At 42.2% G+C, this 25,000-nt stretch overlaps 2 protein-coding genes across 14 annotated transcripts in view; both read right to left on the bottom strand.

The window, feature by feature from the left end:
• LOC129820105 (triple functional domain protein-like) overlaps nucleotides 1-5,745 on the bottom strand; it is a 113,161-nt gene extending 107,416 nt beyond the window's left edge. For 4 of the 5 annotated variants that reach the window (XM_055876965.1, XM_055876966.1, XM_055876967.1 and 1 more), the window contains exon 1: nucleotides 5,449-5,740. In XM_055876965.1, the coding sequence (XP_055732940.1) occupies nucleotides 5,449-5,518 (70 nt within the window). In that variant the 5' untranslated portion in view covers nucleotides 5,519-5,740. Of the gene's footprint in view, nucleotides 1-5,448 lie in introns of all 5 variants that reach the window. The other variant, XM_055876972.1, reaches the window with a different exon arrangement.
• Nucleotides 5,746-19,846: 14,101 nt separating this feature from the next.
• LOC129820106 (adenylate cyclase type 2-like) overlaps nucleotides 19,847-25,000 on the bottom strand; it is a 98,177-nt gene continuing 93,023 nt past the window's right edge. For 6 of the 9 annotated variants that reach the window (XM_055876977.1, XM_055876973.1, XM_055876975.1 and 3 more), the window contains 2 exons: nucleotides 24,976-25,000; nucleotides 19,847-20,867 (listed from right to left, as the gene is read on the bottom strand). The exon at nucleotides 24,976-25,000 is cut by the window's right edge and continues 100 nt beyond it. In XM_055876977.1, coding sequence (XP_055732952.1) covers nucleotides 20,715-20,867; nucleotides 24,976-25,000 — 178 coding nt within the window. In that variant the 3' untranslated portion in view covers nucleotides 19,847-20,714. Of the gene's footprint in view, nucleotides 20,868-22,477; nucleotides 24,139-24,975 lie in introns of those variants that run through there. The other 3 variants (XR_008754153.1, XM_055876976.1, XM_055876981.1) reach the window with 3 other exon arrangements.

Genomic DNA, 25,000 nt, shown 5'->3' with positions numbered 1-25,000 from the left:
GGATTCGAACCAGCAACCTTTTGGTTTGTGGCCCAACGCTCTTAATCGCTAGGCTACCTGCCGCCTTTAACACACACGCACAAACTCGTAAATCACACTAATGCTCGCAAGCAAGCACACACACAAACACACACACAAAGAGGGATGTGTGATATTGATTGTCAGCCCGACCCGCTGAGGCAGTGAGAGTAGCAGAGAAAAATTAGAGAGTGAAAGGAGAGCGAGAGACGAAATGTCAAAGTAATAAAGAGAGATGTTTCCTGTGTTTATCACAATGCTGATATCAAAGAGAAAACACACACAGCCTACACTTTCACAGAACAAGGACTGTGTGTGTATGTGGCGATAGTCTGTTCCCATGGTATAACTGATGTCTGCCTCATACCTGTACTGCACATTACCGTGTGGACCACTGCAGCTGTACTGACCTCCCTTACAGACATTAACACAGACACGCAATTACGTCACCACCCTGCAACAAGATAAGGAAGCAGGTCAACTGATAAGGTGTGATAGTGTAGTCATATGTAGGGTGTGTACAGTCCTGATTAAGCAGAGAGAAACAGAGGCTATTACCATCCCAGCAGGTGTCAATGTATTTCAAGTCCTCTGTTCATTAATCTATATCAATCATTTAAGCAACCAATCAATAAATTCAATTCCGTGTAGCATTATTCAAGTGATTCGTTTGTGGTAGTTAGTGTGAATTTTGCAGTCTTCTAAATTGGCATCGCACACACACACACGACACACACAGACCTTCTTTCTCTCACCAAAAAGAGGTCGTCCCACTTTCTTTCACTAATTTCCCTGTTTTGGCTTGGGGGCCTGGGGAGAATTTGAGCTCTGGCTCAGTCTCTCATGCTGGGAGAAGAGAGATGCAGTTCCTTATAGTTATGTAGTTATGCTCTCATCGTGTTAGTATAATGTTATTACCATGTTATAGTTGTGTCATAGGCTAAATACAATAAAGGTGAATTATATGTCACTTTTGTTGGTCATATTTTATTATAGTCGTCCTGTCAATAGCCATGTTATGTAGTGAGAGACATCTCATGGTCCTAGTTACAGCTCTGCTCCAATAGCTCAGCGTAAAGGTAAGTGAGTGTGTGAGCTCATCCATTCACAGATCAACGATAACTATTTTCCTTTACGCATTCTTGTACAACGATCATAAACAAAAGTCTGGGACGGTTGAGTGCTTTTAACACGTAAGGCTGGATCCTCACAACGTCTGAAACGAGAGAGAGTGAGACAGAGTTAGAGACAGAAATGAGAGAGAGAACAAGAACGAGACAGAACGAGACAAACAAAGGGAAGACATGACAGAGAGAGGGAGAATGAGGATAAAAACATACCCGATGGCTAGGCACTACTAAGCAGGCAGGTCTTAAACCTGTACATGTTGGAACACAACCAGGAGTTTCAGAGGCTGAATGGCCAACAAGACAAAAGATTTCAGTGCCTTTAAACGGGGTATGGTAGTAGGTGCCAGGCGCACCAGTTTGTGTCAAGAACTGCAACGCTGCTGGGTTTTTCACACTCAACCGTTTCACATGTGTATTAAGAATGGTCCACCACCCAAAGGACATCCAACCAACTTGACAACTGTGGGAAGCATTGGAGTCAACATGGGCCAGCATCCCTGAGGAACGCTTTCAACACCTTGTAGAGTCCATGCCCCAACATAGATGCAACTCAATATTAGGAAGGTGTTCCTAATGTTTTGTATAACTCAGACTATATTATGAATTCAGATGAGGACGTCGTAATAGTACACACAGTTCCTTGTTTCACTTCGCTTGAACTATCTCTGTTCCTGTAGTGTTGATGCCAGTATCGCTGTGTATTATAGAGATGATTTCAGAGCTGACTGTATAGTGAGAGGGCTTGAATCTTCTCCAGCTACAATTTGCATGCATCCACACACACAAATACAAACACAGACAGACACAGATGTAACGGATGTGAAATGGCTAGCTAGTTAACGGGTACGCGCTAGTAGCGTTTCAATCAGTTACGTCACTTGCTCTGAAACCTAGATGTAGTGTTGCCCCTTGCTCTGCAAGGGCCGAGGCCTTTGTGGAGCGATGGGTAACAATGCTTCGTGGGCGACCGTTGTTGATGTGTGCAGAGGGTCCCTGGTTCGCGCCCGTGTCAGGGCGAGGGGACGGTTTAAAGTTATACTGTTACATTGATGCTTTTGACCCGGATCACTGGTTGCTGCGGAAAAGGAGGAGGTTGAAAGGGGTGTGAGTGTAACGGATGTGAAATGGCTAGCTAGTTAGCGGGTACGCGCTAGTAGCGTTTCAATCAGTTAAGTCACTTGCTCTGAAACCTAGATGTAGTGTTGCCCCTTGCTCTGGCTTTTGTGGAGCGATGGGTAACGACGCTTCGTGGGTGTCAGTTGTTGATGTGGCCAGAGGGTCCCTGGTTCGCGCCCGGGTCGGGGCGAGGGGACGGTTTAAAGTTATACTGTTACACAGAGGCACACACAGACGACTCAACCTGAGCTCAGCTGTCAATCAGAGCTTGGTTGCCCGCAGTGATAACAGGGCACAGCTCTGCTGCTTACCAAGAACTCTCCCTAGGGGTATCAAAATACCGCAATGACACCCCATAATAATTACCCATAATAATCCAGCCACAAAAGATGACAGTAGACACTGATCTAAGGTCAGCTTTGAGTTTTTCCCTCTAAAAGTTGGGAAAAGCTTGAGGGAATGTAAGCTGATCCTAGATCTGTGCCTATGGGCAACTTCAACTAGAGCGCCAAAACACCTGGGACAGACAAACAGCTGAAGGAAGCACAAATGAACATTTCAACCAATCTCCATAGGAAGTTTCTACAACTCAAAAGAAATAGGGGGTAGGGTGTGGGTAATGGTTAAGGTTAGGGTAGACAAGTGGTTTAGGCTAGCCTAGTGCAGAGGTATTCAACTCTTACCCTATGAGGTCTGGAGCCTGCTGGTTTTCTGTTCTACCTGATAATTAATTTCACCAACATGGTGTCCCATGTCTAAAATCAGTCCCTAATTAGAGGGGAACAATGAAAAACTGCAGTGGAACTGGCTTTGAGGTCCAGAGTTGAGTTTGAGGGGCCTAGTGGTTAAAATTGGATGTGGTTGTAGACTGGGACTTTCTATCATGTCTCCCTCAAAGCAGGAAGACTGGATCCATCTTCACAGAGGAACTAACGACAGTCATAATGAGGATACAGCACTTCCCATGTGAGCCATTATCTACAGACACACTGAGTGGAGTCAAAGGCTTCCTTTTTAAAATGTATTTTACCTTTATTTAACTAGGCAAGTCAGTTAAGAACAAATTCTTATTTACAATGACAACCTAGGAACAGTGGGTTAACTGCCTTGTTCAGGGGCAGAACGACAGATTTTTACCTTGTCAGCTCGGGGATTCGATCTAGCAACTTTTCGGTTACTCGCCCAACGCTCTAACCACTAGGCTACCTGCCACCCCTTACCTTCCCCCTTCCTCTCTTCATCTCCTCGCACTGAGGTTTAGCCTGACCAGTGAGCCATTGCACAAACACACAAAGGGTTAATGTCACCCTTCCATCAACCAAATTGCCACCCTTTAAATGATCTAAGTAATAGATGTTTTACAATGGGAGTTTAGTGCAATACAGTAGTCATGTAGGCCTATAATGCAGCACCAATACATAGAACCCATCTATGAAATCATCAAGCTATAATGATAAGTCCCATTTGATTTTCAGCATATGGTTGTTGTATAATTTCATTCCTCTTAAGATTGTGATAGGTGGAGTATCCACCTAACGTTAGCTGTCACAGTAAGTACATTTTCCTCAATGTAGTTATCAGCAAAGTCAGAGCCAGTAAGGTAGAAAAAAGTCAAGTGCGAGTGTTAGTTCCCAAAAGGAGTGGGGTGTATTCATTACGGAAGCGTTTAAGAACCAAACGGAAGCAAACAGAACAAAACTGATGTTATTAAATTGACAAATCCAGGTACATCCCTCACCGTTTTATCATTCTGCTTGTTTAACAAACGTTTTGCAACAGAATCGGCAGAATGTCGGATACCGTTGCACAACACCTGTTGTTGAAAAACTTTTGCAACGGAAACATTTACTCCAAACAGAAAACGTTTTGCAACAAATGACAGTTGCTATTGGACAAATTCAGGTAGGTCCCTCTCCGTTTCGTTCAGTTTACTCTGTTTTTTCCGCTTGGTTCCTACAGTAAAAGGTTTCCATTGCAGAACGTTTGCACCGGAATCTGACTAATGAATACACCACATATGATAAACACTAACCCAAAATGAGCTCCTTATTCAAGGCACATAAATTATCTCCTTCAGTCTAGAATTCAGAAATGGAATAATGAAATAGAAATTGAAGAATGTCAAATATCCACGGGCGAGCTGTTATCCATCTACTGATCAGGATAGATCCAGAAATTATGATTGCTCATAGCTCACTCAGCTAGATAGCATGACTAACGTTAGCCGAGAAAATGGCTATGATCATATTTAATCTACTATGAAATCACACATTGTGCAGTCACTACTACTAATTTAGCAAATATTATGTTACCTGAACTGTTTAAGATATGCATTGCAATATAAATCAAATGTATGCATCATATGATCATATTGGGTCATAGGGAAAACCGTATAACTAGGTAGCAAGCTAACCTAGCCATAGTTCAGACAGAGCAATGCATGCCACGGTATTGTTTACATAGCACGCTCGATTGTTTCATATTTTGACAGCACGGAAACGATTAGCACGTTACATACGTTTTAGGTAACAATCAACTAACGTTCAGCTGTTTCAATGAAATATGTCTCTAACGTTATAGCTAGCAATCTGACAGTGAGCTGTTTGTGATTTCCCAGTCCCTTGGTTACCTAGTTAGCGACCTAGCTATATTTGATTCTGAACATAGCTAGCTAGCGGTTAGTTTGATAGCTCTCGCACCTAATGTAGTTATTTATCTATTTTTATAAACGTCAATGGTAGTACACATGTCTATTGGCTATCTATCTAATGTGGCTATTGTCTTTGTATATGCCTAATGTAAGCACGATAGCTAGCTCGTTTCGGGGTGAGTCGGTTATAAAAGCCAATAGCTAACATTATTTAGCATGTGTCTGGACGGAGTTGGGCTGCTAAGGGAGTCGCGAGCTCTCATAGCTGGTTGACATGGTTAGTTACATTTTAATGACTGTGTAACAAATGCACGACAGCTCTCACCATTATTTCTGCATAACAGCCACCCATTTATGATCAATTGTCGCTTCTACAAACGAGTAAGGACACCTGGGCGAATGTTTAGTTGAAACCTCCCCCACCCCACCATTGCACCGAAAACACAGTGCTCAATCGGGAACAATGCCCCCCCACCCCCATGTCGCCTTTACGGGACGGTTATTTTGCTCTCCCCGATCCGTTTTCGGGCTTACCAGATTTAAAGAACGCCGCTATATCGGCTGCGTCCTTTGACGTCTCATCAGCTCCTTCCCCAGAGCTCATGATGGTGGCCACCAACAGCCGCGATCCCAACTAAATTCCCAATGCGGTGGAAGACAAAAATCAGTTCGTTCCTCGGAAAAGCGTAGGCCAAGAGACACAGGGACTGACAGAATCGTTCCTAGATGCTAGCGCCATAAGCAAACCTCCATCTTGGGTAATGCAAACGCACAGCCGGGCGGCCGCCGGGTTCCTTCTCCGAGTCGAGCCGAAAAGAGAGTCGTTGTAGACGCGAGGAGGGGGGTCAGAGGGGCATGATACTCGGGAGGGGCTGGGTCTCTGTTCGGTGACTCTCCGGAAGCATTCGGAAACTGCCAGACAGAAAGCGGGCGAACTCGGGTTGACCGGCAACGACTGTCTGTGAGTCATTAATGAACATGACAGTGATTTGTGTTTTTTTTTTAATAGAGCATCATACTGGCTGTATTTCTGTATTTTGAAAGTTCTATCAAAGATTTTTTATAACTAACCCAAGATAGACAACAGCCTTTCGTTTCCAATGGGAACATATTAGTAATAGTGGGCAGAACAAGCAAGGAGGTGGGCAGAGCCAAGCACAAGCTAGCAAGATCCTATTAGCCATTCTGGCAAATATTTGCATATTTCCGTTAGGGAACGCATACTCTGTGAAGTGCATGTGCGCAATAACTCAAATCGCCTTTGCACTCCTAAACAACAGAACTCTCTGTTCATAACAGATTCTAGATCAAATGTTTCATTGATGAGAATGCAGAATGTCGGCCAAAATCCATCTTGTTCCATCTTCACCAAGTGCCTGCCACTTGGCTTCCTCTCACAAGTGAAAACACCAAGCGAATGCTTCACATTTATACTTCCGGTGAAATATATGTTTTTTTCTGTGGTTCTATATCTTGAAAACTTGATTGCTAACATGCACATCATTTTGGGACTATATCAACAATGGACTAATGAAACAAATACCAAAATATAGTTTTTGGGTGGAGTTTTCCTTTAAAATCAGTGTGCACTATGCAGATAGGTATATACATCTGTTTTTGTTATGAGATTAGTGATTTGCTAATCTTAGATAATATTAATATATTAGCCATTTCTGAGACTCACTAAGACAGCACCTTTGATGATACAGCAGTAGGAATACAAGGATATGACATCTATAGATAAGACAGGTATGTCTATGGGGGAGGTGTTGCTGTATATATTCAGAGCCATATTCCTGTAAAGCTCAGCGAGGATCTCATGATAAATGATGAAGAAATTATATGGCTGCAGGTTCACCTGCCTCATCTGAAGCCTCTTCTTTTAGAATGCTGCTATAGTCCACCAAGTGCAAGCTGTCAGTATCTGGACAATATGTGTGTGATGTTAGATAAGGCGCTAACAGAGAAATGTACTTTCTTGTTGACCTGAACATTGTTGGATCGATGATGAATTGAAAAATTGTATGGTTCGAATCAATGGTGCAAACAAGTCAGGCTGCTCAGCTGATTGGTTGACATACTGTACATAGAGACATTTTGTGACTAAATTTAACAAACAAAAATAAATTCTATTACCATAACAATATAAATGACATAAAAAACTGTGTTCAACAGATTTCACCCAAAACTACAGGAAAGATTTTTTTTTTTTTTATACATAAAAAAAAAAAATATCCATCACTTTAACAGCCAATCATAAAACAAAGTTAAAATGCTAATTTGACCTTTAGCTTAATAGATTAAGATAATTTGATTAAGTTTTTTTTATGACATCAGTCCCACTGTCTTCTCTACAAGGGGTGGAACTACCTTTAGGGCACAAAATGAATGCGTTTTGAATAGTTTGCAAGAGAAAATGAAAATGAGTGTTTCTTATTGAACATGTCCCAGGTAGTCCCTCCCTGTTTCAGTCCATTTTCATCTATTTGGTGCCCAATGAAAATGAAGCAATATCTTTTTTTAACACCACGTATTATTCCCTACAGAATATGCCCCAGTGTTTTATTGAAATGGCCCCTCTCCTTTACGACTTAATTAATGTTTTAGTGAATACATTAGCAATGAGAGGCCTTATTCTTTGCACAGTGGTAAATTATAGGAATACTTACAGTATCAGTCAAGTGTTTGGACACACCTACTCATTCAAGGGCTTTTCTTTATTTATACTATTTTCTACAATGTAGAATAATAGTGAAGACATCAAAACTATGACATAACACACATGGAATCATCTAGTAAGAAACAAGTGTTAAACAAATCAAAATATATTTTAGATTTTAGATTCTTCAAAGTAGCCACCCTTTGCCTTGATGACAGCTTTGCACACTCTTGGCATTCTCTCAACTAGCTTCACCTGGAATGCTTTTCCAACAGTCTTGAAGGAGTTCCCACATATTCTGAGCACTTGTTGCCTGCTTTTCCTTCACTCTGCAGTCCAACTCATCCCAAACCATCTCAATTGGGTTGAGGTAGGGTGTTTGTGGAGGTCAAGTCATCTAATGCAGCACTCCATCACTCTCCTTCTTGGTCAAACAGCCCTTACACAGCCAGAGGTGTGTTTTGGGTCATTGTCCTGTTGGGGGAAAAATTATACTTCCACTAAGCGCAAACCAGATGGGATGGCGTATCGCTGCAAAATGCTGTGGTAGCCATGCTGGTTAAGTCTGCCTTGAATTTAAAAAACCATCACAGACAGTGTCCCCAGCAAAGCACCATCACACCTCCTCCTCCATGCTTCACGGCGGGAACCACACATGCAGAGATCATCCGTTCACCTACTCTGCGTCTCAAAAAGACACTGCTGTTGGAACCAAAAATCTCGAATTTTAATTCATCAGACCAAAGGACAGATTTCCACCGGTCTAACGTCCATTGCCCAAGCAAGTCTCTTCTTCTTAGTGGTGTCCTTTAGTAGTGGTTTCTTTGCAGCATTTCAACCATGAAGGCCTGATTCACGCAGTCTCCTCTGAACAGTTGATGTTGAGATGTGTCTGTTACTTGAACTCTGTGAATAATTTATTTGGGCTGCAATCTGAGGTGCAGTTAACTCTAATGAACTTATCCTCTGCAGCAGAGGTAACTCTGGGTCTTCCTTTCCTGGTCCACATGAGAGCCAGTTTCATCATAGCGCTTGATGGTTTTTGCAACTGCACTTGAAGAAACTTTCAAAGTTCTTGAAATGTTCAGTATTAACTGACCTTCATGTCTTAAAGTAATGATGGACTGTTGTTTCTCTTTGCTTATTTTAGCTGTTCTTGCCATAATATGGACTTAGTCTTTTACCAAATAGGGCTATCTTCTGTATATCACCCTTACCTTGTCACAACACAATTGATTGGCTCAAATGCAGAAGGAAAGAAATTCTCAAAATTAACTTTTATCAAGGCACACCTGTTAATTGAAATGCATTCCAGGTGACTACCTGGAATGAAGCTGGTTGAGAGAATGCCAAGAGTGTGCAAAGCTGTCATCAAGGCGAAGGGTGGCTACTTTAAAGAATCTCAAATCTAAAATATATTATGATTTGTTTAACAGTTTTTTGGTTACTACATGATTCCATATGTGTTATTTCATAGTTTTGATGTCTTCACTATTATTCTACAATGTAGAAAATAGTACAAATAAAGAAAAACTGTTGAATGAGTAGGTGTGTCCACACTTTTGACTGGTACTGTATATGGATTTTTTTTAATGAGTAATTGTAGAGGAAGGTTAATGGCTGAAATGACATGCTACTGAATTATTAATCAGTACAGATGTAGGATCTTAATTTGAGCCAGTTTGCCACAGCAGGAAAATAGTACTGCAGCAACAGGATATGTGAATTATTATGTGGATCATAATTAATTAACATTTTTATAGGGGTTGATACATTTTTTGTAAGTGAAAATCAATTCTGAATTTTCAAAGTGGAAATGATCCAATTCAGAAGCCTTTTAAACCTCAAACACACTACACATTTAATGCTCTCCTGCAACAGGGTGATCAAATTAAGATCCCACATCTGTAGGATATTGGTTATTAATGGAACATAGAACTTCATAGCATTTGATCAACCCACTCCATGGGTCATGCTTCAATTCACCTCCCATCAATGTCTTCAGATTGTGATGGTCATAGGTCATCATGATTTATGTAGTAAACTAAGCTGTGTGAGAACTTTGTAACAACTAAACCAGTGTAATAAACATATCAGTGATCAGTAACAAGACCTTCTTTTTATATGTTTATTTGCTAAATAAATAATCTGACAAGCCTTTGTTAGCAGTTATTGGATTTATTATCAACCAATAAACCTACCTTGATTATCAGTACAGTAGATTAGTGAATGGACCTGATGCATGCACTGCCAAAAGCAGCCAGAGGAGGGCAGACTAACCATACTGAATCACTGCTCTTCTCAGAAGTGCATGAAACAGATGCATGTGTATGAATGACATGTCATTGTGGGCTCTTTCGGTGCGTTATCATCTGTGCTTTTTGTGCTTTTTGTGCGGCGCGTGCGTGTGCGTGTGTGTGTGTGTGTGTGACAACTGAATGACCTGAACCCCCAGCTGTTCCCCCCCCACAGAGAGAGAGAGCGAAAGAGAGAAACTAACCAAATATCACCATCTCCCTCTCAAATGTCAGACCCATAATTGGATTACTCCTGGGTTTCTACTGGGCAGAGAACACACTGACTGAAACTAATGAAAGAAAGAAGGTCTCTCTCAATTAAATTCAAAGGGCTTTATTGGCATGGGAAACATATATTTACATTGCCAAAGCAAGTGAAGTAGATAACACAAGTACAGATAGATAATAAACAATAAAAAATTAACAGTAAACATTAAACTCACAAATGTTTCAGAGGAATAGAGACATTTCAAATGTCATATTATAGCTATATACAGTGTTGTAATGATGTGCAAATAGTTAAAGCACAAAAGGGAAAATAAATAAACATAAATATGGGGTATATTTGCAGTGGTGTTTGTTCTTCACTCGTTGCCCTTTTCTTGTGGAAACAGGTCACAAGTCTTGCTGCTGTGATGGCACACTGGTATTTCACCCAATAGATATGGGAGTTTATCAAAATTGGATACGTTTTCAAATTCTTTGTGGGTCTGTGTAATCTGAGGGAAATATGTGTCTCTAATAAGGTCATACATTTGGCAGCATCTCAGTTTCCACCTCATTTTGTGGTTAGTGTGAACGTAGCTGGTCTTCTCTTGAGAGCCAGGTCTGCCTAGCTTTGCTCACTGAGTCTGTACATAGTCGAAGCTTTCCTTAATTTTGGGTCAGTCACAGTGGTCAGGTATTCTTCCACTGTGTACTCTCTGTTTAGGGCCAAATAACATTTATGTTTGCTGTTTTTGGGTAAATCTTTTCCAATGTGTCAAGTAATTATGTTTTTGTTTTCTCAAGATTTGGTTGGGTATAATTGTGTTGCTGTTGCTGCCCTGGGGCTATGTGGGGTCTGTTTGTGAACAGAGTTCCAGGAATAGCTAGCTTCTCTAGGTTATTCTCTCTTGTTATGGGAGGTTTGGGAATTGCTTCCTTTTAGGTGGTTGTAGAATTGAACGTCTCTTTTCTGGATTTTGATAATTAGCAGGTATCAGCCTAATTCTGCTCTGCATGCATTATTTGGTGTTTTACGTTGTACACAGAGGATTTGTTTTGCATTCTATCTTAACTCGCCTTTATCTCTTTCTTTCCCTCTCTCATAAGATGGGCTCTATTCAAACAGGTGTATGCTGCCTTTCATGGGCTCCTGAAACAGCCAGACGTCATTCAGATTGAATGGCCAGTAGTTGCATCACCATCTGTGGTGTCTTTCACTGGGAGCCCGGGACGTTAACGTCTTAGGGCCTTGTTGAATGATGAGAAAGAACATTTCTCTTTCTTCTTTTTTTCTCTCTTTCTCTCTCTTTGGCTTTCTCCTCTAGAGTCTATGCGTGTTTGTGTGTGGTGTGTGTGTGTGTGTGTGTGTGTGTGTGTGTGTGTGTGTGTGTGTGTGTGTGTGTGTGTGTGTGTGTGTGTGTGTGTGTGTGTGTGTGTGTGTGTGTGTGTGTGTGTGTGTGTGTGTGTGTGTGTGTGTGTGTGTGTGTGTGTGTGTGTGTGTGTGTGTGTGTGTGTGTGTGTGTGTGTGGGCTCCCCGTCTCCCTCGCGAGTGTGTGTGATACTCCATCCCAGCTTGCTGCACAGTGTGTCTTTTATTGGCCTATCTCCTGTTGTTCCTCTGTAATTATGGTAGACAGAGAGAAAAACAACAGCAGGTGGAGAGAGAGAGATGGACAGGGGGTGAGATGGACACATACACAGATAGGGCATCTGTGTATGTGTGTGTGGAGATTGATGGAGAGATTGATGTATTTGTGTATGTGTGTATGCCCATTTGTATGTGCCCATTTTTTTTACACCTTCTTATAGTGCGTTATCATATGTGCTTTTTTGTGCGCCCGTGTGTGTGTGTGTGTGTGTGTGTGTGTGTGTGTGTGTGTGTGTGTGTGTGTGTGTGTGTGTGTGTGTGTGTGTGTGTGTGTGTGTGTGTGTGTGTGTGTGTGTGTGTGTGTGTGTGCAGAGCCATCACTTTGAGCTGTTAGGATTAACTAGGATTTCCAATTGTGCTCCTGTCACACCGTGTCAAGTGGTTAGAACTCCCACACCACTCTGATATGTCCCAACATACAGGAATGTCCCAACATACAGGACAGGCAACCTGACCATTAGTGTTATTACACCCAGGGGCTGACACACACACACACACACACACACACACACACACACACACACACACACACACACACACACACACACACACACACACACACACACACACACACACACACTCACAACACAACAGAGGAGGCTGGTGAAGGGAGAGCGGCTCACAATAATGGCTGCAATGGAGTGAATGGAGTGGTATCATGTGTTTGATACCATTTCATTCATTCCGTTCCAGTCATTTCTATGATCATGTCCTCCCCAATTAAGGTGCCACCAACCACCTGTGACACACACGCACGCCGCCTGTTCCACAAGCAATCAGAGCTGGGGTGAGCTGACCACACATTAGACAGACAGACTGCTGGCTCAAAGCAATCAGTGGACCAGGCAGAGGACCGGACTGGTCATTATGTTAGCTCATAATCACACCCATTTAGCACTCTTTGGGGGCATTATGTTCTTTGTAGAGCTGGAGAGCTGTTAATGCCTCACAACTAAATAGTGTCTATTTTTCCTTTTGATCAACACTTTTTAGGAGATTTGGCATAATATCAGTTACCGTTAGTAATTTTTGTAATGCATTTTCAGGTGTATTTTGTAAAGGTGCATATAACCATTTTGCTTTCAAGTAACTATTTTTAGATTGATCAAGTGCAGATGAAGGAGATGGGAAGAAAAGAGAAAGCCACGTTTAGATTATTGAGATGCAGCGATCTATCGGGTGATATTGCACCCAAAGATCTGTATAACTAACCCAACATAGACCACAGTCTGTCATTTCCAATGGGAGCAAACGAATCATAGTGGGCAGAAGAATCAAGGAGATAGACAGAGCCAAACATGAGATAGTGAAAACCTACAGTATAGGCATGTTCTAGCATGCATATTTCCGTTAGGGAACGCATGCTATGTGAAGTGCCCGTGTGCAATAACTCAACTAGCTCTTGCACTCTTTCTAAACAATGCCATTTTTTAAAAACTTGGCAAACGTAGTCTACAAAACTTAGTCCATTCTGTTCGTAACAGATTCTACTATAGATCAAATGTTTCATTGAGAAAATTTGCAGAATGTTGGCCCAAATTCATCTCGCACCATCTTCTCCCATTGCCGGGCACTGGGCTTCCTCTTGCCACCATATTTGGTAGTGAGTGAAAACGCCAACCGGATGCTTCACATTTATACACCCGGTGAAATATCTGTCTCATTGTTCTATCTGTGGTGTACCTGTGGAGTGTGCACTGGATTCGAATCGTATCAACCATACACGCCCCTTGTAGCTATTTTTTTTAGGTTAGCTAATTAGCTAAGCTAGTTTTAGCTGTGGAAAGTATTTTTTTTTATACCTAGATAGCTATAGTCTAAACTTGCTTTGTTATCCTATCTGTGTATAGTTACATTCCACCATGACGAACTGAACCAAAAGAGAGAACCTATTATAACGGTGACTCCAAGGTATGGATGGTTGCTAAGTTACTTGCTAGCTCATGTCAGCTAACGGTTTAGCTAACTTTCTTAGCTAGCTAGCTATAAAATATATTTATCAATTTTTTGTCCATCTTACCCTCACATTTTTCTCTTTCTCTCCCTAACCCCTTTGTCTCCCCCTCTCTCTTTTCTCTCTCTCCCTTCACCTTTCCTCTCTCCCTCTCACTCCGGCAGTTTTGAAAACCCGAACCAATGCCACACTAGGGTGGTGTTTTCGAGAGTAATATTGCTCCCTCACCCCCTCTTATCTATCACACCTCTTGCTGTAACACATTTAGCTAGCTAGCTACAGTATATAATCACTAATGTTATATCTCACTGTCTTCCACGTCCCCCCTCTGTGTCTGTCTGTCTGTCTGTCTGTCTGTCTGTCTGTCTGTCTGTCTGTCTGTCTCTGCCTGTCTGCCTGTCTGCCTGTCTGTCTGTCTGTCTGTCTGTCTGTCTGTCTGTCTGTCTGTCTGTCTGTCTCTGTCTGTCTGTCTGTCTGTCTGTCTGTCTGTCTGTCTGTCTGTCTGCAGCTGCCTCTCTCCACCCTCCTCTCTGTCATACGCACACACACACACACACACACGCACACGCACACGCACACGCACACGCACATGCACACACAGCAACCTATAATTAATATTTCTTATCCAATAATCCATAAGCACGAGAGGCATCCTTATGCGACTGCATATACCTGCGGTGGAGGACTATGACAACAAACTACACCGCAACGATAGAGAGCACTCCAACAGCAGGGGACTAGACATGTACTCTGAGGTAACTAACCACTGGGCACACACTGGTAGAATCAACGTTGTTTCCACGTTATTTCAATGAAATTACGTTTAACCAACATAGAATAGACGTTGAATTGATGTGTGTGTCCAGTGGGTAGCTAGCTATTTGGTCATCCTGTTGTTGCACGATAAAACAAAAGGTTCTGAATGATTACAATTTCTACTTTAAAATGTCATGCTTTAGTTGCCCTAACGGAAAATCTATCAATCTCAAGAATTTTTTTTTCTCCATTAATTGTAATCCACATAATAATTCATATTTTCTGTTGCTGCAGGATTATTTTCCGGCTGTGAGTAACTGGAGCAAACTAAGATACTGCAGCTGTACAGTAACACCTGTTGCTCCTACTGTCACGTTCTGACCATAGTTCTTGTTGTTTTAGTGTTGGTCAGGACATGAGCTGGGTGGGAATTCTATGTTGTGTGTCTAGTTTGTCCATTTCTATGTATGCCTGATATGGTTCTCAATCAGAGGCAGGTGTTTGTCATTGTCTCTGATTGGGAACCATATTTAGGTGGCTTGTTTTGTGTTTGGGTTTGTGGGTGGTTGTCTTCTGTCTTTGTGTTCTGCACCAGATAGGACTGTCTCGGTTTTCACGTTTGTTATTTTGTATTTTGTATAGTGTTCACGTTATCGTCTCGTTGTTTATTAAACATGTTGAACACTAGCCGCGCTGCATTTTGGTCCTCTCCTTCACAAACGGAAGAAAACCGTTACACCTACGCTGATCTAAGTGGGTGATGTTAGGATTTGGGGAGGGTAAAGGGATGTAGTCTCCCTGTATGCCATGATATGGTTATTATGACCACTATGTGTACTTAAACCATGGTGTGTTATAACCTCTGTTAATGGGTTTGGACCTTTATGGCATAGGTGTTAATGGGCTCACTCTGAAACCACAGAGTTTTGGCTCAAGTCCCTAGACCTCTGTCTATGAGAATTCCTACCAGGCACATTTGAATAGCCTGTTATTAGACCAGTCCAAATCTAGCTGTAGTTTCAGTCCTACATTTTCCCAGTTGACAATGCCTTTGACTGGAAGCAGGTGTGGCAGCATCTGTGCGTAGTTAGGTCGAATGAAGGAAATAGCTACAGCTAACAGCTGGCTGTCACTGTATGCCACTGGTGGTTGTTAGCGAGGTGGATGTTTCCCAACGCCTGCTGTGCTGCAACTATGTCAGAGTTATTATGCTTGTCAGGTAGGAAGCAGCACCAGTGTTTGGTCTATTTTCTGGGTCAGTGAAAGCAGAGAAGTTGGCTAGCTAAACGTGTGGATGTACACACACACACATACAGTACGTACATATCCTTGTAGAGTTATAGTCAAGTTAAGTGTTATCTTTCTGAGAGTGGTGTGAACTGGGGGAGATAGATACACAGATATGATCAAACTCAGCTACAGTATCAACCAACCTCCAATTATAGTTGTAAAACACAGAGATTCTGGGTCGTTCCACCAATTTGGTACCGTTTGAAAGTGTAACTTGGACAAAAAAAACTTTAGATCTCACCTAATTTCAACATTCTGTCAAAAAGAGCACATTTTCCCATCTCAAGAGGTTAAATTGAAAAAATACTATAGTAAGTGCCTATTATGTGGCAAAAAATCATAACAGCCCACCTAACAATTCTAGGGAGAGAGGACATTTTTGTAATGTTACCCGTAATATCTTTTACCAAATAGGGCTAACTGATTGGCTCAAACGCATTAATGATGAAAGAAATCCCACAAATTAACTTTTAACAAGGCACACCTGTTAATTGAAATGCATTCCAGGTGACTGGTGGTTGAGAGAATGCCGAGCGTGTGCAAAGCTGTCATCGAGGCAAAGGGCTACTTTGAAGAATTTTAAATCTAAAATATATTTTTATTTGTTAAACACTTTTTTGGTTACCACATGATTCCATGTGTTATTTCAGTGTTTTGATGTTATCACTATTATTCTACAATGTAGAAAATAGTAAAAAAAATAAAGCAAAACCCTTGAATGAGTAGGTGTGTCCAAACTTTTGACGGGTACTGTATGTGTTCGTGAGAGACGCACTTTCCACAGAGGGGTCATATTAGTGTGTAGCCCAAACTGTGCGGCTGCTAAAGACAGAAGTTGACAGATTAGCTGTACTAACTTCAGACGAGTCCTAAGACACTTGTGGGGGTCGTAGAGTTAAACGGAGAACACCATCATGATATTTTGTAGTCCAAACCATTCGGATGCGGAAATCAACACTTAAATAACATTCTTTGAACGTTCTTTGAATGTTACACATTTTCTTTTGTGGTTTTTATGGAAAGTTTTGTTAATGTTCTGAGAACATGACTTCAAACAGGACCATGATTCCTCAGAAAACGTTATGCTAAAGTATTGAAATTCCCACAGAAGAACATGACTTTAAATAGAACCATGAGGAAACCTGTGGGAAATGTTACGCTGAAGTACTGAAATTCCCACCGTAGAAACATATGGTTCTCAGAACGTTATGTGCTAGCTGGGCACTTACCTGCTTTTACTCTATGATTTAACTATTAGATGTTCAATGTTTCTTTAAGAAATATATTTTAAAAGGAATAGTTTCACCATACTAAAATGAGAGTCGAGTTCATGTAACATGATTTACCTTAAAATGAGGGACAGACTAATCACATGAAATAAATAATCATCTTCAGGAATGACTTTGTCAAAGCAACAAAATAACTAGAGCTTTACAATGATGGTGAAACTTGGAGAAAAGGGATGAAGAGGGTTAACATCTTCCTAGAAGTGACACAGGTTTGACGGAGAGACGTGTAAAAATTAAGAATTGTGGCACTTTAGCAAGCCTTTTTTCGTATAAAAAGTCTTTAATCATATATCTGATTTATTGAATTATCCACTTAGTCTATGGGCACTTTAATATTTAATATTTAATATAACAGTCTTTTCAAATTCAAGGTTGGGGAACAATTTCTACTAACAATATCAAAGAATGCAAAAGGAACTCACATCATGTAATGACCCTTCTATATACAATTGTTTGGGTGAAAAGCTGTGTAATGGTGTTCTGGTAAGGTGCTGAACAACTAAATGACAAACCCTCTCTCTTTCCTCTTTTCCTCTCTCTCTCTCATTCATCGTCATCCTCTTTCTCTGTCCCTTTCCCCCCACCTCATTCCGTTTTTGTTCTCTCTCACCCCTTTCAGGAGTCTTCCAGGCCTGCACCAGTCTTGTCCTCGTCAGAGAATGGCAGACACCTGCCTCCCCTCCTCTCCTCTACAAACCTGGCAGGCAGTTTACCTGCGTCTCTCACATCCACCCTGAGTTCTTCAGGAAAAAACGTGATCACTCGCAATGTGTTGGAGGGATACAGATCAGTGCTTCCTGTGCGATCAGTGCTTCCATATTCCATATTCGCAACACCAGAGATCGTGAGGGAGCAGCGGGGAAAGTGGTGGTCTTATCAATGTAAATATGTACGTACAGAACAACACACCCAACTGATACACAGTCAGTGTGGTGCTGAGCAGTAAAGATATTTAAAGATAGAGATGATTATAGAAATAGAGCTATATTCAAAGATAGATTTAAAGATAGATAAATCTGACTTTATATTTTAAAATACAAAGATTGTAACTTCATACACTATGGACCACATGTTTGTGAGATACAGTTGAAGTCGGAAGTTTACATACACTTAGGTTGGAGTCATTAAAACTCGTTTTTCAACCACTCCACAAATTTCTTGTTAACAAACTATAGTTTTGGCAAGTCGGTTAGGACATCTACTTTGTGCATGACACAAGTAATTTTTCCAACATTGTTTACAGACATATTATTTCACTTATAATTCACTGCATTACAATTCCAGTGGGTCAGAAGTTTACATACACTAAGTTGACTGTGCCAGCTTGGAAAACAGCTTGGAAAATTCCCGAAAATTATGTCATGGCTTTAGAAGCTTCTGATAGGCTAATTGGCATCATTTGAGTCATTTGGAGGTGTACATGTGGATGTATTTCAAGGCCTACCTTCAAACTCAGTGCTTCTTTGCTTAACATTGGGAAAATCAAAAGAAATCAGCCAAGACCTCAGAAAAAGAATTATAGACCTCCACAAGTCTGGTTCATCCTTGGGAACAATTTCCAAACGCCTGAAGGTACCAAGTTCATCTGTACAAACAATAGTAAGCAAGTATAAACACCATGGGACCACGCAGCCGTCATACCGCTCAGGAAGGAGACGCATTCGGTCTCGTAGAGATGTACGTACTTTGGTGCGAAAAGTGCGAATGAATCCCAGAACAACAGCAAAGGACCTTGAGAAGATGCTGGAGGAAACAGGTACAAAATTATCTATATCCACAGTAAAACAAGTCCTATATCGACATAACCTGAAAGTCCACTCAGCAAGGAAGAAGCCACTGCTCCAAAACCGCCATAAAAAAGTCAGACTACGGTTTGCAAATGCACATGGGGACAAAGATCGTACTTCTTGGAGAAATGTCCTCTGGTCTGATGAAACAAAAATAGAACTGTTTGCCCATAATGACCATCGTTATGTTTGTAGGATAAAGGGGGAGGCTTGCAAGCCGAAGACCACCACCCCAACCGTGAAGCATGGGGGTTTGCAGCATCATGTTGTGGGGGTGCTTTGCTGCAGGAGGGACTGGGGCACTTCACAAAATAGATGGCATCATGAGGGAGGAAAATTAGGTGGATATATTGAAGCAACAGCTCATGACAACAGTCAGGAAGTTAAAGGTTGGTCGCAAATGGGTCTTCCAAATGGACAATGACCCCGAGCATACTTACAAAGTTGTGGCAAAATGGCTGAAGGACAACAAAGTCAAGGTATTGGAGTGGCCATCACAAAGCCCTGACCTCAATCCTATAGAACATTTGTGGGCAGAACTGAGAAAGCGTGTGTGAGCAAGGAGTCCTACAAACCTGACTCAGTTACACCAGCTCTGTCAGGAGGAAGGGGCCAAAATTCACTCAACTTATTGTGGGAAACTTGTGGAAGGCTACCCGAAACATTTGACCCAAGTTAAACAATTTAAAGGCAATGCTACCGAATACTAATTGAGTATATGTAAACTTCTGACCCACTGGGAATGTGATGAAAGAAATAAAAGCTGAAATAAATTATTCTCTCTACTTTTATTCTGATATTTCACATTCTTAAAATAAAGTGGTGATCCTAACTGACCTAAGACAGGGCATTTTTACTTGGATTAAATGTCAGGAATTGTGAAAAACTGAGCTTAAATGTATTTGGCTAAAGTGTATGTAAACTTCCGACTCAACTGTACATAATAAAGTACAATATTTGATCAAACTAACTCTTTATCAAACTACTTAGTGGACTTTCAGTGCAATCATAAATAGTTGACTTTCAATGACATGAGGCACATTGGTTCACTTATATACAAATGTTTTAATGAGTAAGAAAATGATGGCGTGAAAACATGGAAACATTCTCCTGTTGTTGATATTGTTTTCTCGTTTTCTTACAAAATTCCAGTAGCTCTTGATGCGCCGACTGCTCTTGAGGTCCACGACGCTATCTGCTCCAGAGCCATAGAGAGAGGCTAGCCATAGACAGTTTGGCAAACTTTCCTTTATGTTGGCACCACATTTTAATTAGAATTCTGACTAAAAGTACTGTAATAGTGAAAGGACTATCGGTGCCAAGATGGCTTCGACTATCTGTGTCTGCCCTGCACCACTCGACCACTCAGGCATTCAATGAAATCCACTCCAGGTAGAAATTTCCCTTGCGCACAGGTCTAAGATCAGCTTACCCTAAACACATCCTAACCTTAACCATTAGGGGAGAGGGGAATGCAAAACTGACCTAAGATCAGTATCTAGGGACAACGTTACCCTGTGAAGTTCAGTTACTACTGTGTCCAGCTAAGGAGGGACGATGCAGGTAATACTGTATGTACAGCCGTCTGTCTGTTGTTCTGTTTGTTGTTCTAAATGTTGTCTGTCTGCCATTCTGTCTGGTTTAGATGAAGTGGTCTGGAGTTACTGTTGTAAACAAAGTCTGTTGTTTGATACGTTCTACTACAGCAGGCAGTACTGTGTGCGTGTGTTACGTGTGTGTGTGTAAGTCCTCGAATGTTTGTGTGTGCTTTATTTGTGCATGCACGTATCTGTGTGTATGTGCGTGCATGTCTAACTGTGTGTATGTAGATACATTTGTTTGTATAGTTTAAGTGTGTTTGCATGTGTGTGGGTTTGTGTGTGTGTGTGTGTGTAATGTTCAGTGTATGATGTTCAAGGCATCACAGTCCCTTGAGACAGCGATCTGGTCATCTCCGTGTGTACGAAGAAGGTTTTGAGCTCTCCCTTCCCCTTCACGTTGATGATGCCTCGACACGAACACATGTAGCCCAGCGTCGCTAGGATACGACTTGTCTCCTCAGTTACCTGGAAGCAGGGAAAACATACAGTTATGAATATAACTACTATTCCCTGCTGGAGCGAACGAGGTATAACATATTATGGGGAGTCAACGACCAGTCCTATTCACCAGAGGAAAACTGAAATCACGGAAGCTCCGTCTTCCTGGCTATAATAACTGGGCTCGCATTCATTCCTTCAATTCAGTACCGCTCAGGCACATGTGAAAAGACGCCGAGTGCCCCAGCGGAAACCCTGCCAGACAGAGCAGTAATGCCAGAACCCGCCACTGGACGGAGCACTCTGCCAGTCTCCCTACATTATGTCCTGAAGGGACCGAGCACCACCATGAGGACTGGGATCATTTTTGTTGTTGTTGTCATGCTTGTTTTCAAATCCACCACTCTTGAGAACCGTGTGTCTGAACGTGCGGAAGGAACTGGGTTTTACTATGGCCACTCCTGGACGACACCGCTCTCTCAATACCCCTGAACACCAAGGAACCTTGGATTGAAACAATGTGCTTTCATGGTACCACATTTCTCATACCCGGCCCACACCGGGTTCAGGGACTTCGGCAATCAGTAACTTTTCCCGACAGCTAGGATAATACCGCGGGATAGACGCAGCACAAAACCATAGCACGGATTTTGTCGAGAAGCTCTGAATCCGACTCTTCGCCTCTACGGTCTTATTCAGCTCATGCAGCATACCGATATGATGATACTGCTGCAGCATTGTTACCACATTTAACGTCCGTGCTACCACACCCTCAGCCTGATACAGGTTGTCCAGGTGATCCGCTGAGGACTGTCACTGTATATTAAGAGCACCGTGCTAGGATTAACCCCCTTGTTAGCATCTGGAGTTAAGTAACTCAACAGCTTTCCATCCATCAGCGGTGTGAAAATGAGGCCTGCCTCCTCCTCAATAGCCTCTACTTCAGGGATCATTAACTAGATTCAGCCGCGGGACCATTTTCTTCTTGAGCTGATAGTCGGGGCGCCGGAACATAATAACAACCAATTTGTACACTGCAAATTGACCACAAGAAGCACAACATACACTGCTCCAAAAAATAAAGGGAACACTTAAACAACACAATGTAACTCCAAGTCAATCACACTTCTGTGAAATCAAACTGTCCACTTAGGAAGCAACACTCATTCACAATAAATTTCACATGCTGTTGTGCAAATGGAATAGACAAAAGGTGGAAATTATAGGCAATTAGCAAGACACCCCCAATAAAGGAGTGATTCAGCAGGTGGTGACCACACACCACTTCTCAGTTTCTATGCTTCCTGGCTGATGTTTTGGTCACTTTTGAATGCTGGCGGTGCTCTCACTCTAGTGGTAGCATGAGACGGAGTCTACAACCCATACAAGGGGCTCAGGTAGTGCAGCTCATCCAGGATGGCACATCAATGCGAGCTGTGGCAAGAAGGTTTGCTGTGTCTGTCAGCGTAGTGTCTAGAGCATGGAGGCGCTACCAGGAGACAGGCCAGTACATCAGGAGACGTGGAGGAGGCCGTAGGAGGGCAACAACCCAGCAGCAGGACTGCTACCTCCGCCTTTGAGCAGGAGGAGCACTGCCAGAGCCCTGCAAAATGACCTCCAGCAGGCCACAAATGTGCATTTGTCAGCATATGGTCTCACAAGGGCTCTGAGGATCTCATCTCGGTACCTAATGGCAGTCAAGCTACCTCTGGCGAGCACATGGAGGGCTGTGCGGCCCCACAAAGAAATGCCACCCCACACCATGACTGACCCACCGCCAAACCGGTCATGCTGGAGGATGTTGCAGGCAGCAGAACGTTCTCCACGGCTTCTCCAGACTCTGTCACGTCTGTCACGTGCTCAGTGTGAACCTGCTTTCATCTGTGAAGAGCACAGGGCGCCAGTGGCGAATTTGCCAATCTTGGTGTTCTCTGGCAAATGCCAAACGTCCTGCACGGTGTAGGGCTGTAAGCACAACCCCCACCTATGGACGTCGGGCCCTCATACCACCCTCATGGAGTCTGTTTCTGACCGTTTGAGCAGACACATGCACATTTGTGGCCTGCTGGAGGTCATTTTGCAGGTCTCTGGCAGTGCTCCTCCTGCTCAAAGGCGGATGTAGCGGTCCTGCTGCTGGGTTGTTGCCCTCCTACGGCCCCCTCGACGTCTCCTGATGTACTGGCCTGTCTCCTGGTAGCGCCTCCATGCTCTGGACACTACGCTGACAGACACAGCAAACCTTCTTGCCACAGCTCGCATTGATGTGCCATCCTTGATGAGCTGCACTACTTGAGCCACTTGTGTGGGTTGTAGACTCCGTCTCATGCTACCACTAGAGTGAGAGCACCGCCAGCATTCAAAAGTGACCAAAACATCAGCCAGGAAGCATAGGAATGAGAAGTGGTCTGTGGTCACCACCTGCAGAATCACTCCTTTATTGGGGGTGTCTTGCTAATTGCCTATAATTTCCACCTTTTGTCTATTCCATTTGCACAACAGCATGTGAATTTTATTGTCAATCAGTGTTGCTTCCTAAGTGGACAGTTTGATTTCACAGAAGTGTGATTGACTTGGAGTTACATTGTGTTGTTTAAGTGTTCCCTTTATTTTTTTGAGCAGTGTATATAATATTTGACTAAAATATATCAATTTCAAACAATGCTAACATTTTTATACCATCACGTGTCTCTCTATTATGCGTAGGAACACTTTGGAACAGATGTACAAAATTAAAATCACTCAGATTTCCTGGTGATTTTACAGTCTTTTATGTCCAACAATAAAAATAAAAATAAATATACAGGTGAAGTCGGAAGTTTACATACACTTAGTTGGAGTCATTAAAACTCGTTTTTCAACCACTCCACACATTTCTTGTTAACAAACTATAGTCTTGGCAAGTCGGTTAGGACATCTACTTTGTGCATGACACAAGTAATATTTCCAACAATTGTTTACAGACAGATTATTTCACTTATAATTCACTGTATCACAATTCCAGTGGGTCAGAAGTTTACATACACTAAGTTGACTGTGCCTTTAAACAGCTTGGAAAATTCCAGAAAATTATGTCATGCTTTAGAAGCTTCTGATATGCTAATTTACATAATTTCTGTCAATTGGAGGTGTACCTGTGGATGTATTTCAAGGCCTACCTTCAAACTCAGTGCCTCTTTTCTTGACATCATGGGAAAATCAAAAGAAATCAGCCAAGACCTCAGAAAGAAAATTGTAGACCTCCAGAAGACTGGTTCATCCTTGGGAGCAATTTCCAAACGCCTGAAGGTACCATGTTTATCTGTACAAACAATAGTACGCAAGTATAAACATCATGGGACCACGCAGCCGTCAAACCGCTCAGGAAGGAGACGCATTCTGTCTCCTAGAGATGAACGTACTTTGGTGCGAAAAGTGCAAATCAATCCCAGAACAACAGCAAAGGACCTCGTGAAGATGCTGCAGGAAACAGATACAAAAGTATCTATATCCACAGTAAAACGAGTCCTATATCGACATAACCTGAAAGGCCGCTCAGCAAGGAAGAAGCCGCTGCTCCAAAACTGCCATAAAAAAGCCAGACTACGATTTGCAACTGCACATGGGGACAAAGATCGTACTTTTTGGAGAAATGTCCTCTGGTCTGATGAAACAAAAATAGAACTGTTTGCCCATTATTCCCATCGTTATGTTTGTAGGATAAAGGGGGAGGCCTGCAAGCCGAAGAACACCATCCCAACCGTGACGCACGGGGATGGCAGCATCATGTTGTGGGTGTGCTTTGCTGCAGGAAGGACTGGTGCACTTCACAAAATAGATGGCATCATGAGGGAGGAAAATTAGGTGGATATATTGAAGCAACATCTCATGACATCAGTCAGGAAGTTGTCCATTTGGGTCTTCCAAATGTGGTATAACATAAAACTGCACGGAGCTATTATTACTGTAGCAGTGTTTCCCCAAGGGGTGCACATTTTGGGTTTTGCCCTAGAACTGCACTGCTGATTCAAATAATCAAAGCTTAATGATGAGCTGATTATTCGAGTCAGGCATGTAGTGCTAGGGAGAAAATGAAACACGATAGAGTTTGGGAAACTGCTGTAGCATTACTATTCGTATAACTGTATTAATTGAGTACCTGTATTTTTCCCAGTACCCCAGTA

The sequence above is a fragment of the Salvelinus fontinalis genome, chromosome 22, assembly GCF_029448725.1.
Source record: "Salvelinus fontinalis isolate EN_2023a chromosome 22, ASM2944872v1, whole genome shotgun sequence".
Classification (NCBI taxonomy): domain Eukaryota; kingdom Metazoa; phylum Chordata; class Actinopteri; order Salmoniformes; family Salmonidae; genus Salvelinus; species Salvelinus fontinalis.
The sequence above is the reverse complement of the archived record's forward strand: the minus strand, read 5'-3'. Positions and strand labels throughout refer to the sequence as shown.